We start from the raw sequence: 16,248 nt of genomic DNA, 5'->3' as shown, positions 1-16,248 counted from the left end.
TTCTATGATACTGCCGGAACTTTTATCATCCAAAGAATGGATAAAGCTTAGAAGATAATAGTGTTAGGATTTTACAAATAGACAGCATTTACAATACAAATAAATCAATTAAACATACAAGCCCCGTTTGGTTCCCTTTGGATTGGTAACTCCCCCCCCCCCCTCGTAAACTGGGCCATTAGTAATGCTAGTTAATACATAGCCCTGTCCACTATTCCTTTCTTCTTCTTTCCCTTTTCTTCGAGGAACGGCCGATTTTATTTTGATCATCTGACAAAAATTCAACCCCATATTTTAATGTTTCTTCTGGGTGGTATCATATTTATAGGAAGAATAACAAAAATCAAGACATGAAGTTATGGGGTGAATGAGCTTGATGCCATGGCATTAGCTCCACGAGAGGAAAAGTCAGTCTGTGTGTTCAGGAGGATTAGGGCTCCTGAAAACATGATAATAAGCATCCAGTTCAAGCTGTTCTAATATCTGTTGTGTTGCCCATAGGTAGGAAGAGTGGCCCTCCACAAGATCGGTTACGTCTACCTGCAAAAAGTTCCATCATGGATAAACTAAGATTGTAACGAGAATCAAGATTGTGATGGAAGGGAGGGAGGGAAAGTAAATAGAAGCTTACATTCTCAATCCCTGGAACATCTACTGGTTGAATTCCAGCTAATCCTTGAGTGAGTAGGCTATTAGTAAAAACTAGACATTAGTTTTCGAAGTCGGATAACTATTTGTCTAGGCAGATCAAAAGCATCAAGTAATGTCCACACATGAGCATAGTGCAACAGGCATACCTTGCACGAAAAGCAACTCCAAGGGTCCAGTCACCTGTGGAGTAAGCATTCACAAATCTTCCAGCCACCATCTGCAAAACAGTACGATGCAAGAAGAGTAGGTAAGTAGCTAAAACAAATATTGACCAAGGAGCAGCAGAGAAAACGCTTTCAAGGAAAGATCTTCAGTCACCTTTCTTGCAGCTTCCCACTTCTGGTCCTTAATAGAGATGGGTGCTCCAAGAAGAACGACCCTTTCTACAACTTCAGCTGTCAGTTCAGAAGGACCGCATTGAAGATCAGTCAAAAATTCCAAAAAACTCGCTTTAAAAATGATAAGTGATATTTACCACTATGCTCTGTCTCGGCCAAAGTCTCAAGACACTTGAAAATTAAACGTGCACCAAGTGAGTAACCCACAAGGGTTACAGGCCTGAAGAGTCATGTAAAGCCCAAGATAGGAATTAATAGAAAATAAATCGCTAGAGATGACACTGTTAACTAAGAAAAGACTTCAAGATAGAAATTAATCGAGAATACAACACTACAGGTAACGTTGTTAAATAAAAATGATGCCTATGGTTTGAATCAAATTTCACCAACCTGTTCCCTTGCAGTCCTTTTAGTAACACTTCTGCCAACAGCTTCCCAGCTTTGTCAGTCCTAGAAAATAGCAGAAAATTCAATAGTTGAAAACTCACATTGAAAAATTCTATGGAAGCAAGTTACTCTCTATTACTAATTACCAATTTCCCCTGAAGACTTTAATTTAAGGTGCCAGATTTGTGATAAAGAGAGTTGATGCAATGGAAAGGCATTTTTTTCCCATTTTCATCTAAGTATCTCACCTATAGTTAATGAAGGAAAGCTGACCTGTCAATAGCAATTGTCCATTTGCTGTCTATAAAATCAGTAGCGGCAAGTAATGTTGCTGGCCAGGCCAATGCTACCAAAAGTGTGCTTAACACGGTCAGCATTGCACCTTGCCTCATAAACTCCATTGCAATTCCTACAGCAGGGATCACCAATGTCAACAGCAGACAAAACTGTAATCATTACATTAGATATAAATACTAGTTTGAAAAACAAAGGGCTCCCATCAGGGGCAAACCAATTACTTGAAGTAAGCCAGTCCTGAATGGCAGTGCTCACTGCAATTAGATTCTTAGATTCCCAGTGCAGCACATACCTAAAAAAATCATTAGTCAAGAGATGTGACTTGTGATCCATTTTTAGCATTAGTTTTGTTTTGGAACAAAAATTACAAAAACCAGTCAACATAAGATCAGATCATAGCAAACAGAGGAAAATGTAAGAAAATGTTTTGGATGCATGTTCAATGAAGATTTTACAAAACTCCAGTCAATAAAAGCAGAACATGAAGGGAAATTGCAGATTGACAAAGTCATTATAGCGACGAGTAATTACTTTGGATATATGGTATACGAATAAAAAGTATTATTCTGATTCAGATTTTTCTAAAGAATCATTTTTTGAAGATATATCCTAGGAAGTAACGAGAATTGCAACTTAAGTACATGTGCATTTGCAATTTAATTATAAAAGAATCAAACATTGATAAATTCAGATGGAGAAGAGGCGCAACAAAGAGAAACTTGGAGCATACAGATTTCTTACCTCTCCAAGTTGTCATTTTGTCCTTCCCAGGGCTTTATAAAATCTTCCTCATCAAACACGCATCCTGAGACCATAATCCCAACTGCTAGTCGCTGATAGAAAATTTCAAATAGAAATATAAGGTTGGCCTTGTACATTATGAAGAAAGCCTACAGAGAGGGTGAGCTAAGTGAGAAAAACAGATAAAGTATAAACTTACGCCTTGGTTATGGTTATCTCCTATAGCTTTGAATTCAAATTCATCAACACTTCCAGTTCTCCTAGCCATCTTAGTCCCCGCAAGTCCAGCTCCAGCAGCTGATTGAACAAAGATGTTAACAGGAAGACAAATGAATTATCCATTACCAAGCAATCATATAAAACTTTAGGGCAGGTTCCTTTGGAACCTGAGGGGGTGTTCACCTCCAAATGATGCAGCAACAGCAACAGAGCCAGCAACAGTTCCTGCAGCACTTGCAGCAGCTGCAAATCCACTGGCTCCAATTACAGGGATAATAGTGCCCAATGTTGGAGCTAGAGCACCAAATCCTGCAGCAATTGCAGGGGCAGCTAATCCTGTAAAATGTGAATTACAAAGTAAAAAACCAAAGCGATAACATTCTCATTTCAATTTCAATATCTGATAAAATTAATCCCAAGAAAGGAAACACGACTAGAGTTTCATACCACCAGTAATGGCCAATAAGGTTCCTCCAGTTATTGCAGCCGCACCAATGATGCCACCACGCTTCCATTTAGCCCATTTGCTTTTAGGCGATTTGGTTTCTTCCTTGGATGCTTCCTCTTTTGCTACAGCCATGGCAGAGCACGCAACCATCAACTCAATGGCTTCCTGCAAAGAAAATATTTTTTTACCCCAGCAACACATAAGATATAAATTACTACAAGACTTGTTAAATTCACTAGGTTGTGTTTGTTATGAGGATTAAGAGTCCCATCCTTGATTGTGTTGGGTAAACTAGGAGAGGGGAGTGTTAAGGGGTTTAACATCTAACCCCATTTGGGGTTTGGGGGGTGGGGACAGGGTTGTTTTAAGGGAAAAATTTGTATTTGTCTTTTATGCTTTTTCACCCATACTTGTTCTCTTTTGCATACACCTTGAATTTGGAAACCATAAATGCATAAAATCTTAATTTTATTTATAATCACATTTAATTTGAAATTTGGTTTCACTACTGTTGGCACCTCCAATACCCACAAACTTTTGTATTCCTAATAACACCCTTCACACATTTTACACCCTTAATACTTTACCATTAAATCTCACTAACACCTTAACATTTTACCTCCTGATTTTTCACCTCATACCAAACAAAAGCAGGGGAGATAGCACACCTCATACCACATTTTTCACCTCATACTAAATAAAAAATCCCTTGGAATTTTCCCAAGTACAAAGTCATGGAAAGCAGGGGAGATAGCACACCAACCACCAAGTGTATGGAACAATTTAATCTTTTTAGCTATAGAAACCAGGAAGAATAACCACAAAAGCTGCTAATGAGAATGACAAAAGGAGTGCACAAACCATTTTCGTCCACTTAATATCAAGCCAAGTTGCCAGCAATCTTAGAGCCACACGATGCCGAGCATCATAGCCATTTCTTTTTCGGGTGCATTTTTTATTTTCTTCTCGTCTATCAGCCAGACAAGCTGAAAGAATTTCATAGAGCACTGTCACTTTCCTCTGATTACTTAGCATCTTCTCCTCTTCAACGGGTTCCTCATCAACATTATGTCCAGAGTCTCGAGGTGCATCACTAACATCAGCAGAATGGTCATCCTTTGCAGTTTTTGGTGGATCATTTTCCACCTCAGAGGTTGATTTCACCTCACTGCCAGTAGATAACTTTTCACGACATTGAGTCTCATACTCCTTATGCTTCTCCTTCTTAGACTGGGAAGACACAGGATTCGCTCCCATGGTTTCTTCCATAACATCAACAGCCTTTGATAAAGCAACTTCTTGATCCGAACTTTGAGAAGAAGAAGACGCATTGCCACTTTCTTCTGATAATAACCTCAAGAACTAAGACATAATCAAAACACAACGCAGTTACAAATATAGTAACAACAAATCAGATAACATCATAAATCCACCAGCACCAAGTCAAATATGAATTTTTCTACTCCTGTTGTACACAAATCTTGTCATTCGAATTTCAGCATTTGTGAGTCCATCATTTAGAATCCACATGGGACCACAAATGCCGAAACCTGACAGGAAAATGTAACAGTAGTTTCACAGATTTTCCCTTTCTTTTCAAAAAGGAAATAAAAAATCAAATGAGAAAAAATAAGGTGAAGTTAACACAATTTCTCCTCACTCTATCTTTCCTTCTTTTTTTTTCAATTTTCCTACCAATCAGAAACCGGGAAAACAACATTTCAATGAAGTAACAACTCATGAGCTTTACATGCTAAATAAGCAACCAAGGTAAAGAATGGTAAAATTTTCCTGATTTCTATCAAAATCAAACACATGAAAAATTAGCTTACAAATAAAGGAAAAAAATAAAGAAAAACGACATACAGCTCCAACATGATGCTTAGCAGGAGAACCACCAGCTGTCTCTTCAAGTCCAGTCCATGCTACTGACTCAACCTCTAAAAACCTAATCCACGTTAAAAGAGGAAAAAATCAATTCTGATTGAAATTTTAAAAAAAAAAAGTCACAATTTCATCAATCACAGAAGAATTGTACCTGAATACGGGTCGGAGGAGGCCCGAATTTTCGTGGATCCAAAGGTCAGGGTCTTCAGAAACGGAATCACTGCTGCTGCCATTACTATGACTACTGCTGCAACTGGCTCGTTCCTCTTGTTCCGAGTCATCGTGGGATAAGCCAAGCGGACGGGTTTGATGGATCTGTGCTTGGTGAAGAGCGATTGCAAATAATGCTCCGGCTGCGTATCTCTGCGTCGGTGATAAAAACGACGTCGCCGTGGTTGAGCTTGTGGTTGACATGACTGGATTTTGTTGTCTTTTTAAAGGATTCGTATCGTCGCAGAAAGCATTTTTTGAGCGATCAGTGATGGTTTAAAACGGTGATAGTTTGAAACGGTCTTCTCTTCCTCTTTTCGTGTTGAAGTTGAAGGTGACGTATCCAAAAGCGGGTCGCTGATTCTGTTATTTATACTTTAGTCACAAGTGACTAGCCAACCCAAGGCCGGGTCAGTGTAAGAAGCAGTTTTTTACAAAAACGACATTGTTTTGGGGATTTTATAAAAATAAAAGAAAAAACATTATAAATCATTGTGGTTTTTAATCCATGTCAAAATCAGATTTTATAACTATGATTTATTCTTAAAAAATAATAATAATATTATTATTTTAATAATTTTTAAAAAAACTAAGACTCGGTCAATCCATGTGACTGGCTGGGCTGATGTCGGATTGATGTTATAACTATATAAATCATGTCCATGGTTAAATCTTTAAAAACAAATATTAATTGTTCCTCCCTCTTCTTACAAGGATGTACATTGCATAAGATTGTTGTTTAAATTTTATTCTTTTCCAAACGGTAAGGTACACTCCGATCGGTTCTCACCTGGCCATTGACTCCTAATTTGATCGGATTTTAGTTTTAAACAGGCCATTTACGTAACGTCAGTGAATTGATTGATGGATACATCACCGGTGACCATGAGGGCTAGTCGATTGCTTCCTGGTAAAAGAACAAATGGATTGATTCAAAATGCAGCAACATTCAGAAATACACCACACTAGATTAGAAAGGATGCTAACTTGGCTTGTTTCTTTTGAAGATCCTGTACGTGTGTTTGTCGTAAATGATCTTACACGCCGCGATTTGCCGTATCCATGAGCCAAAGAAAACCCTAATACATGATTAGAGCTCTAACAATGCCCATGGTAAAATTATGGAAATGGGGGAATTTTAGAATTCGTTGAACAAGCAGCTCTGTGCTGGACTATCCAAAGAATATATATGTATTCATGCCACCTCAATACACGAGTTAAATTAGAACATTGACAGGGGGGCAGAATTGCTGATGCAAATAATGATTACAGAATTAAATGCACACAATTTTCCTATGGAAAAGTGGAACCTAAATATCATGGGTGCCAATAACTACATGATGCCCCCTTCTTGCAGTATCCGCTTTCGTGAAATTTACATACTCGCTGCCCTTTGGGCGGAGGTCTATATGTACTAGCTCCATTTCCACCACCATGTAACGGCTGCTTGTTCCATGATGACCTATCCCTACCAAAACCAGAATCTCTATTTCTGCCTTGAAAATTGTTACGGTGGTCTCTTGGACCAGAAAATCTGTCCCCGCCATACCTTGGTTGGCTTCCCCAACTGCCTGGGTTCCCTGCAGAATTGGCTCCATTGGTCCTAGCATGTTGCTGACCTGTGCTGCCATGACCGTTTCCCCAAACCATGCTTGTGTTTCCTTGTGCTTCTCTTTCATTTATGGTTCCCTGACCAGCATCTCCATGGGATGGTGTGGGTTGTTGAACATCTGAACCTGCTTCCAATTGACTGGCCGTGGATGGAGTTGTGGATTGGATGCCTGCACCTGATTCTCCCTGGTTACCAGCTAATGACGCAAGAGGCTGTATTTCTGAACCTTTTTCCCATTCGTTAACTGGAACATCATTGGGCTTAGTATTACCTTCTACTTCAGGACTTTTAGAAGAATGTTCACTGATGCTCTTTTGAGGGTTTGGAACATCAATCTGCGATAAACCAAGTGGCTCATCTATCAAAGTCGACTGAGAAGGCTTTTGGGATCTCTCTAGTGGTTCGTCTGTGATAGTGGACTGAGAAGGCGTGCAAGATATCCCAAGTGATTCATTGACTGCAGTCAACTGAGAAGGCATTGGAGGTACAGCAAGTGGTTTATCTGTGACAGTGAGCTCAGAAGGCATGTGACATGACAGCGGTGCTTCGCTCGCTGCAGTCAACTGAGAAGGTATTTGTATATCAGCAGTCGAACTGAATGCATCACTTTTGCCTGGATCAGGTGCTGGGCTAAACCCATCAACAGGACTGAAGCAATCATCATCATAACCTCGTGTCAATTCCTCAGCAGACCGCAGTTTTGAAGTGGGAGAAGGCAGACCACCAAGAGACTCCATCGCTTCAACTTCTGCCAACAGATCTGAAACAGATTCATCAGCTAAAGAGCAGAACTCAGTAGGTTCAGGAATGATGGGTTGCCAACCAGATGCATCAATCACTGGGTGAGTGGAGGGAGAGTGTGTCAATGGGCCACTATCTGGAGTCTGTGTAGAAGCATGATCACTGCCCCCATCTGTAGGTTTCAGTGAAGAGGCAGACACATGATTGGAGTCCCATTCCTCAACAGCTTTGAGAGGAGCAGGGGAATAGCCACCCCATTCACCAGCTACTCGAGCTAGCGTTGCTCCACCAACCACTAAACTGGAAGCAGTACTCCAGCTACATCCTGAATCCAGAACAGGAAGCTTTGAAGAAATGGAGTGATTGTTTTCAGCAGTATGACCTTTCAAGTCCTTGAGGTGCTGCTTTGGTGTTGGACTGGGAAAATCAAAGAAATCAATTTTCTCATTCTTCTGAGATGTTTGAACAGACTTATCCCCAGAAACAAAAGCCGGCTTGGAATCCCATCCGCTTGAACTTTTAATGGGTGGTCTCCAGTTCTGTCCAGAAGATTGGTTTGAATAACTCTCACTGTCAGCCTGTTTATCCTCACTTTTGCCAATGTTATTTTTACCTTCAGGTGTCTTGAGTGAATTCCCATTTACATAACTCGGATCATAACTCCGCTTTTCATCTTCATGTTCTTCCTTTGCCTGAGGTAGTGGAATTTCACCAATCTTTCCAGAAGATGGAAGTGAGGAAAGCGAACTGCATATCTGGGATTGATCAGACCAAGACTTGCAGCCCTTGGACAATTCCAAGAGTTGTAGAGCAAGTTGAGCCGATCCACTGTTAGGAATGATGGCATCTGCACCTGTAGTCCAACTTGAAGAATGGGTGCCCAGTGCATTGCTTTTTAGAAGTGCATCATTATCATTGCAATTGACACTTGCATTGTTTTGCACCGACTTCCAGTGATCCATATTTATCTTGTCTACTAGAGAGGCATCAGTACTTTGATGCAAATCAAATTCATGCCTTTTATCTTTATCAGAAGCAACTATTGCTTCTTGAGCCAGCAAGTGGCTGTTGTCCGGCAATGCTGGCCCTTTATGGAATCGCCCAAACAATGCATCCGTCAAAAGAATAGATTCATCAGGCTTCTCATTTATCTTCCACACTCTCAAATCTTGAGGGAAAAGCCCACTTGTACTCCATTTACGCAGTTGGGACATAGTAAATGGCCCTTGAGTTTTTCCAGTTGGATCCTGATAGTGCCACAGTTTGTCCATCTCCACATCAACCAATTGCTCTCTTCCTATAGAAAGTGGTGGTGGTAAATTCAGTGATACAACCCCGGAATACGATCCACATTGTACAATTGATTGACTTTTCCAATCATCAGTCATTGAACCGGTAGAAGTTACCCAGTTCTTTGGTGCATTCTGACTATTTAGCCCAGTTTGTTCTCCTCCCTGAGTCTGCAGTGACTCGCTCACTCTCTCATGAACCATATTAGTACTTTCTCTATCCACATAAGATGTTGTGCACGTATCTCTACTCTGCTCAGAAGCAGTAGCTAAATTCTGTCCTGTGTTTCCTCTATCACTCAAGACATTCCCTCCTCCCATTGAAGAGTTGAGTACTGCCCCATTTCTAGCAGCACTAGAATTTCTTGGTCTTGCATGGTCACCTGCATATATGCCAGTAAAGTTATCACCAACTAAACTTTCTACAGACAACTTCAAGCTTAACTACTGATCACAAATTGTTCAAAATCATAGCTAGGGACCTTGTTTCTTCTTGTGTGATTCTCCAGAATCTTCTTCAGAATCATAACTTGGATTCATATTTGGATCAGCATGTACATCGGGAATCTCAAGCAGCCTGCGCTGACGTTCTTCAGGTGACTTGAGAAGATCTAATTTCTCCACGCATTCTCTAAGGGTGCAACATAGTAAAGGAACAGCAATACTTAATGAAGTTCTATTATATATATGAAATATCAAGAAAAATGGTGCACTAGCAATCAATTGAAACCTTCTACGACACTCTAAGTTGCTAATGTCAAATATGCTATCCAGTTCTCTGTTTGATCACTAAGGAGACAGTATAAAAGAAAAGGGACAACAAGTAGGGAAGGCTTTGGTTAAAATTAATGCAACGCCGACAACAGTAGAAATTATATTTCTCCCTAAGAACCTCGAACAACCAAACTAAGTATTCAAGGAAAATGATATCACACAACCAGGCCAAGCAACAAACTTCATGAACAAGACTAGCAACACATAAAATGTTGAGATAGATGATCTTGCAAAAAAAAAAAAGGAGTAAAAACAAGCCCATTGAATTTTCAGGAAAATGTGACTGGTCCTTTGTCGTCCACCTTGGCATCAAGTACATACCCACTAATGGTGCTCATCACCCTCACACTTGGTTGCCATATTCTCATCATCCATGAAATAAGAGCAAAAGATTTTGCTCTGAGTGTATTTTCAAATGTAGCATTGAGACAGAATATGGTTTGAGCAAGCATGGTAAAGACTAGAACCCCAAAAGGAACCAGAGTTTCATACAGTAAAGGATATTCTTTCCTACGTCCGTTTTCACTTGCTCGGTCACGAAGATGATTAAGCTTTAAGATCTCTTCTTCCAAACGCTGGGTCAAAAGAGTATGGCCATATACAAGAGATGATCGGGATCAGAAATTACACTTGCAGTAACAAGAAAAATAATGTAAAACCATATAACACTTAACGAAAAATGAAATCTGGGTTACATTTATACACACGACTACCAGGATAAAACTTACATCCCTAACTTTGGCATCCTGGATCACCATTGCTCTCTTCTGTATCTCACCCTATAACCAATAAAGTAATTTGTGACAAAGGGGCACATATGCTTAAGCTGAGATATAGAAGTGAAAATGACAGAAACACTCACCACCGTTAACCGTTTGATAAGCCCACATTTTATACTCTGACGCAAACGTTTGCATTCACCCTGGAAACATAGTCAACACGTCAAAAATGAAGGAAAACTTGTACATTTCTTTTGGTTCAAATTGCTACACCTTCACCTGATACCTTTAATTGGCTGTAGCTGTGTCTGTGGTAACATCAACAAAAGCAGGTCTAAAGATTAAAAAGTATGTTTGGGTTGTTTGGGTAACTTTTCTAATCAAACTTTTAGACTTATATGAACAATAAAAACAAACAAAATTATTGTTTCAGACCACAGTTTCCAGAACTCAATTCCAAAAAAACACTTTATCAACCGATACAAATATCTTGTCTGATTAAACTGGCATTTACCATGTCATTGAAAATCAAAAGAGGAAAGTAAATGATGCAGCATTCATGATAGGTAAAGATCAGAAAGAACCATTCTTCACAGATCACAAGATAATCCAGGGAACACAAGCATGAAACTAGGCCTTGACACATCTGTCCATTCTTGAAGAACAATTGAATGCAGCGACCAGAAAATGATTGGTTCTTATGTATTTTATTCAGTTCTAGAATTTAGGAGCATTTCTGTATTCTAAAATCTTCAGGGATATTCCAATTTCCAAGTTAGCTGAGAATTTATAAATTTGGGTTTCATTTTATATTTGGTATCTTAGTAGTCCTAAAATAATCGAGTTTGATGGGGTTTTTCCTATTCCAAGTAAAATTTAATTATGCTTTCTTGCCAGGAGTATTATGCTTTCGCAAATTCCAGCAAATGAAACTTCATTATTCTAGCCTTTAAATAATCATCACTGACCCCTTAACAATCCCCGCATTCATATTCAGACAATTCTACAGCAATTGACCATCAAAAATTCCACACACACCGAAAGTAATCCACTTTACTGTTCACAGCCATAAACACAACTTCATAAGCCTTTCTGCACCAACCGTCCTCCCACAATTTGTTATGCCCCCAGGCATCTGTGCCATGTTTCCAAAACTACCCATTCTAGTATGTAGAGATAACACTGAAGAATTAGATCCTTACTTATGTAAATTCAAAATTCTGATGTCAAACTTAGAATTGTATCATCCATAAAATTCATTATAACAATCTCATCATCAAGCATAGCACATCAAGAAAAAACTCAAAATGGTTAAGAAAGTTTCTACAAACTGAATATTTGGGAAAAGGAGAGGAAACATGTATTTAGGATGGTGTCTTAGTCACCTCTGAGAAGTCCTGGTCTGAAATCCCATCAATTGATATGACCTCCTTCTTATCTAAATTTAATATTTCAAGCATGTCATCAGTTGTTTTTGTGCCAACTTTATATGATTCAGCAGCCTTGCCAATACCTGCAGAAGAAATCATCAGTAACTTGCTAATCTGTTAAACATATAATATAGTGTTGGAAGAAAACACTGAAGCATTTCTTTTTCCTCTTGATATATAATTTGGGGCACTAGTGATGTGAATAATACCTACAACTTGGACAAGCCTATACATATCTTGTTTTTTATCACCACCAGAAATCCTGATTCGCACAAATGAGCCAACAACCTTTTCATGAAACTTTCCAGCATCATCCATTAAGTTCTCCATCAAACTACGCTTTAAGTAGAGCAAACTAATATTGTGAACATCAATTGCTGCATATTCCTCTGGATTACAATTAATCTGTGGTCCTCTGTCATCTATTTTTTTACGTGTTTTACGCCTTCGATCACTACCTGTCACCAACTGACTGTCACTATTTCCAGCTGCCTCAACCTGGCCACCACCAGCATTAGAAACTCCCATTACAGTGGTTTCATCCACTGGAGATTTTTCTTTTACAAGAAAGTGATATTCAAGAAGCTTCAGCATTTCAAAATGACCCACGCGTTCTTTTCCAAAGAGCTTTATAAGCCTTGAATCACAAAAAATATGACTTTTCTCGTGAGGATCACGAAGATCGTTTCTTTTTATGTATTCTAGCAGAAGATTCTGAACCTCAAACACTGATAGCACAGACATATCCCCATTTTTCACGTGTGAAACAAAATCCAAGAGCTCCTTTGTTGCCCACAATGGGCTGTCAGGCAGATGCGTAAGTTGGTCAGTGCATGATTTTTCCATAACAAGAGAGTTCTCGATGTGCAATTTTGGTTGGTCCTCCATTTTTCTTCTCTTAGCATGTATTTCCAGGTTTCCACAGAAGCTGTCTGAAAAAGAGCCATTATTATCATTGCTATGACAAAATTCACCTGAAGGATCCTGCTTAGGAGCCATCGCACCAGCTCCTTTCCAAGGACTTTTAACTTTGGTTAGGTCATCTCCTTTCCAAGGATTTTTAGCTTTAGTTAGCTCGTCTATTGTTAAAGATAGCTTTGCTTTCAAGTAAATCCAGTAGACCTTGAAGAGATACTCCCAGCTAGTTGTGTCATCAAAATCCACTTGAACCTGCACAGGTTACACACAAGAGAAAATATCTGAAATTGACAGAATCAGACAGAAAAAGAAAAACTATTAGCTAATGACACATGTCTCTCCCTGCCCCAGAGGCATGGACAACCAAACTTTAACAGCACAGAAGCGAATAAGAGATTTCATTGACAGCTTTACAGCAGAATGTAAACCTGAACTGAAGCCATAGACAATATAAAAGCTAGACAAAGGAAACGATATCGACCCAAAACAAAGGAAAGCAAGGTGCCAAAAGACACCGAAGAGTCCAATAATCTTATCATCGATGCTCTTTCACGATGTAATTAAGCCAAGAAAGCTAGTTAAACTGGAATAAGATATAGCATCTAACAATTAGCATACCTTCTCCTGATTCACTGTTGCGATATTTTCAATCAGCATTATAGTTCTCATGCATGTACCACAAAATCCTTTATTCCCTCTTACACACAAATAATCAGCATCTTTTGTACAACCTTTGCACAAAGAGTATGGACATGTATAGCACATATAATGAGAAGCCTTCTGACAACTGCTACAGATATGCCACCCTGAAAATATGCCATAATGAAAGCATGAGATAATTGATAAGGCTCAATATTGGAGGAACTAAGTTAAGAGTGGAAATCAGAAATGGTAATTTTGTCAAAGATGGACTGCAATCATGACCACTATAGACAGACAGGTGAAAATATTATGTATATGACAATGTCTGGCACGTTCATTAACCATGACCGATATAGAGACATGAGGATCCAACTGCATAGATTGACACATTTATTAACCATTTCTACTATAGAAAAAACAAGAATTCAGCCAAATATTGAGTACACAAGGCATCAATTGGCATGTTTATGAACCAAGACTACATTAGAAAAAACATGAATCTGATAAAAATATGGAAGACATACCACGTTTATTGACACGTTTCTTACTATATACAGCTACAATGAGCAAATCAACATGCCCATTCATTAACTAACAATTTTAGTAACTTGGGCTTCAAACATCGAGGCTGGGTTGGATAGTGCTGTTACTGCAGACATTAAAACTACAATAATAATTTTGCATGTGTAGGCAAACCTAAATTCTTGCTTATAAACTAAAACACCATTCCTGCCAATAAAAACCCGCCCATCACATGCACATGCAAAATTAAGTCCATATCTAGAAATAAAACCACATCCCGCTAAATAGCATGACGCACACTTTCTATATCTCCTCTGTCTAAAAGTTGAACTGGCTGGTGCAATGGCTTTACTTGAAGAGGGTATGAATTTCATGGCAGGACTACTTTCTTTCCAAAAAAGAGTTAAACCAAATAAGTTTACTAACCTAAGATAGCTGATTCAATAAAAAAATAGAGTTATCTTATTGTAGATTCTTGCTTGCAAGCAAGCTTACTACATCAAAAACTTAGAAAACCGCCTTAACTGAAAAGGGATTAGCCCCCCACACACACTGCTTTGCACTTCGATAATATTGAATTCCATACATTAATGCAACGTGCGTTAACACAAGAGCAAACTTTCAAAAACAAGAGACATGAATTCAGAACAGACTCACTACATTTGCTAAAACATACCGCAATTCCATTTAGCCTTTGATCGAAAGAATGCCTCGTCCCTTTTGATACAAGCCGGATGGTATGCCTTCGGACAACCCCTACGTATAAACCAAAAACAAGTAAACCAAGCCAATCACTGAAACAAACCCGCACAAATATTAAAAACCCTAAACCACCATTTAGTCCCAAACCTCGCAAACTTTCTATTTTTATCACCTAAATCAAAACAAAATCTAACACATTAGATCAAAACCAAACTTTTTCCTCCTTTCTCGACTAAAACTTCGAGTTCAAATTTTGTATAAAACCAAACAGGGAAAAAAAATAAAAATTGGCAAGCTCACCGACGATCACAAAGAACAAGACTACCACCATCAAAACAAATAAAACAAACATCTTCTTCATCTCTCTTCTTCCTCTGCGAAGACGAAGCAGGCGGAGCTTGTGGTGGCCCTAGTTTCCCTTGAGTTCTTGGCGGGCGGCCTCTCTTTCGCTTGCCCGTACTGTTTTCGGCAATTCTGACATGATTACTAACCTCTACAGCAGGCACGATATGTACTGATTCTCTCTTAGACGAGTCCACGTCAGCAGTAACCATCGAGACTGTAGCTCCAACGAGCTGAGAATCCTCCATTTCTGGAATCGTTTGGCATTGATCGGTGCTCATAGGATCAGAAGTTGGTACCGAATTGTCAAAAGTTAGCGGCGCTTCTTCTTCGGTCGCATCTGGAATAGAAGGTCTATAGTCTTCTTGCTGCTGGCGCATGTGGAGAATCAATTGAATAGAAAATCTAGAGAGAGAGAGAGAGACTGATGGTTGTATTGGTCAGTTGTGAAAAAATGGAAACCCTAGGTTTTGATTTTGGGATTTTCGGAGCGGGTTGGGGGAAGAGGAGAGGGGAGGGGGAAGAGGGTGGTGGTCTCTCTCTAGGACTTGGGTGAAGATGTGACAGGGCATTTCCTCTTTTTTTTTTTTTTTGTAAGAGAGAGAGAGAGAGAGGGTAATTAAAGAGGAGGACGAAACTGTCTCAGACGGACACTTGGGATTGGGTAAAAGGACGATGACTCCTTTTACTAATTTTTTTTATTATTATTTTATTTCACCTGCTTAGCAATTAGCATAGCATACCAGCTCAAAGCCCTGTTCATAAGTCTGTCTTGTTCGGTATCGTGTCTAAACTGTTTTCGCAGGTAGTGTACCGTGATAGAAGTAGTTTTCAGAGTGTGTTTATTTTGAAAATATATTAAAAAATATTTTTTTTATTTTTTTAAATTTATTTATAAATATAAACATATTAAAATAATTAAAATTCAAAAAATATTAATTTAAAATAAAAAAATTCAATTTTTTTTGAAAAGCTTGGCAGTCACAAAAACAAATAACCTAAAATGTTTTTAAAATTATTTTTTATTTTATAAAAATATTAAATTAATATTTTCTTATTTATATTAAAAAATAAACAAATATGTTTTTAATTCAGCCGACAACTTAAAAAAATCTTAAAATAACTTTTTAGATGAAATAAAAGAAACTTTGAGCGTTGTTTTAAAGTTTTTTTTTTTTGAAGATAGTCAAAGATTTGCTACAAACAACCCATCTAATCCATGATATAAGCTTTTAGCAAGATTGATCTCTGCTCGAGTCTTATAACTCCTTGAAGAGGAAAAATATATACCAAATATTATAATTTCCTTTGTTTGGGTTTCGAAAGTATTTGAAAAAAATTTTAAAAATTTTTTTTTTCAATTAATATTTTTTAGTATT

At 38.5% G+C, this 16,248-nt stretch overlaps 2 protein-coding genes across 2 annotated transcripts; both read right to left on the bottom strand.

Annotated features, from left to right (window-relative positions):
- Positions 1-20: 20 nt before the first annotated feature.
- On the bottom strand, positions 21-5,541 carry LOC118063111 (uncharacterized). The gene is made up of 15 exons (XM_035077033.2): positions 5,120-5,541; positions 4,948-5,029; positions 3,943-4,443; positions 3,081-3,246; positions 2,817-2,969; positions 2,614-2,711; positions 2,415-2,506; positions 1,895-1,965; positions 1,650-1,785; positions 1,380-1,439; positions 1,127-1,209; positions 970-1,046; positions 798-868; positions 632-689; positions 21-540 (listed from the first exon to the last, which is right to left on the bottom strand). The coding sequence occupies exons 1-15, from the start codon at positions 5,380-5,382 to the stop codon at positions 409-411; spliced, it is 2,043 nt and encodes a 680-aa protein (XP_034932924.1). The 5' UTR covers positions 5,383-5,541; the 3' UTR covers positions 21-408.
- Positions 5,542-6,351: 810 nt separating this feature from the next.
- LOC118063112 (zinc finger CCCH domain-containing protein 44) lies at positions 6,352-15,476 on the bottom strand. Its single transcript, XM_035077034.2, has 10 exons — positions 14,828-15,476; positions 14,502-14,581; positions 13,280-13,467; positions 11,953-12,913; positions 11,699-11,826; positions 10,457-10,516; positions 10,323-10,373; positions 10,099-10,169; positions 9,303-9,457; positions 6,352-9,203 (listed from the first exon to the last, which is right to left on the bottom strand). The coding sequence occupies exons 1-10, from the start codon at positions 15,247-15,249 to the stop codon at positions 6,496-6,498; spliced, it is 4,824 nt and encodes a 1,607-aa protein (XP_034932925.1). The 5' UTR covers positions 15,250-15,476; the 3' UTR covers positions 6,352-6,495.
- Positions 15,477-16,248: the final 772 nt, after the last annotated feature.

Source organism: Populus alba, chromosome 7 (genome assembly GCF_005239225.2).
Source record: "Populus alba chromosome 7, ASM523922v2, whole genome shotgun sequence".
In the NCBI taxonomy this organism is placed as follows: Eukaryota; Viridiplantae; Streptophyta; class Magnoliopsida; order Malpighiales; family Salicaceae; genus Populus; species Populus alba.
This window is presented reverse-complemented; position numbering and strand designations above follow the sequence as displayed.

Bases quoted from the DNA above. Each gene is read 5' to 3' on its own strand.
- LOC118063111 (XM_035077033.2), bottom strand. From the start codon at position 5,382: ATGTCAACCACAAGCTCAACCACGGCGACGTCGTTTTTATCACCGACG. The intron at 3,247-3,942 runs GTTTGTGCACTC...TTTTCTTTGCAG, and splicing joins ATATTAAGTGGACGAAAATG to GAAGCCATTGAGTTGATGGT. The intron at 2,507-2,613 runs GTAAGTTTATAC...ATTTTCTATCAG, and splicing joins GAGATAACCATAACCAAGGC to CGACTAGCAGTTGGGATTAT.
- LOC118063112 (XM_035077034.2), bottom strand. From the start codon at position 15,249: ATGCGCCAGCAGCAAGAAGACTATAGACCTTCTATTCCAGATGCGACC. The intron at 14,582-14,827 runs GTGAGCTTGCCA...GTTTATACGTAG, and splicing joins CTTGTTCTTTGTGATCGTCG to GGGTTGTCCGAAGGCATACC. The intron at 9,458-10,098 runs ATATCCTTTACT...ACTATGTTGCAC, and splicing joins GAAAACGGACGTAGGAAAGA to CCTTAGAGAATGCGTGGAGA.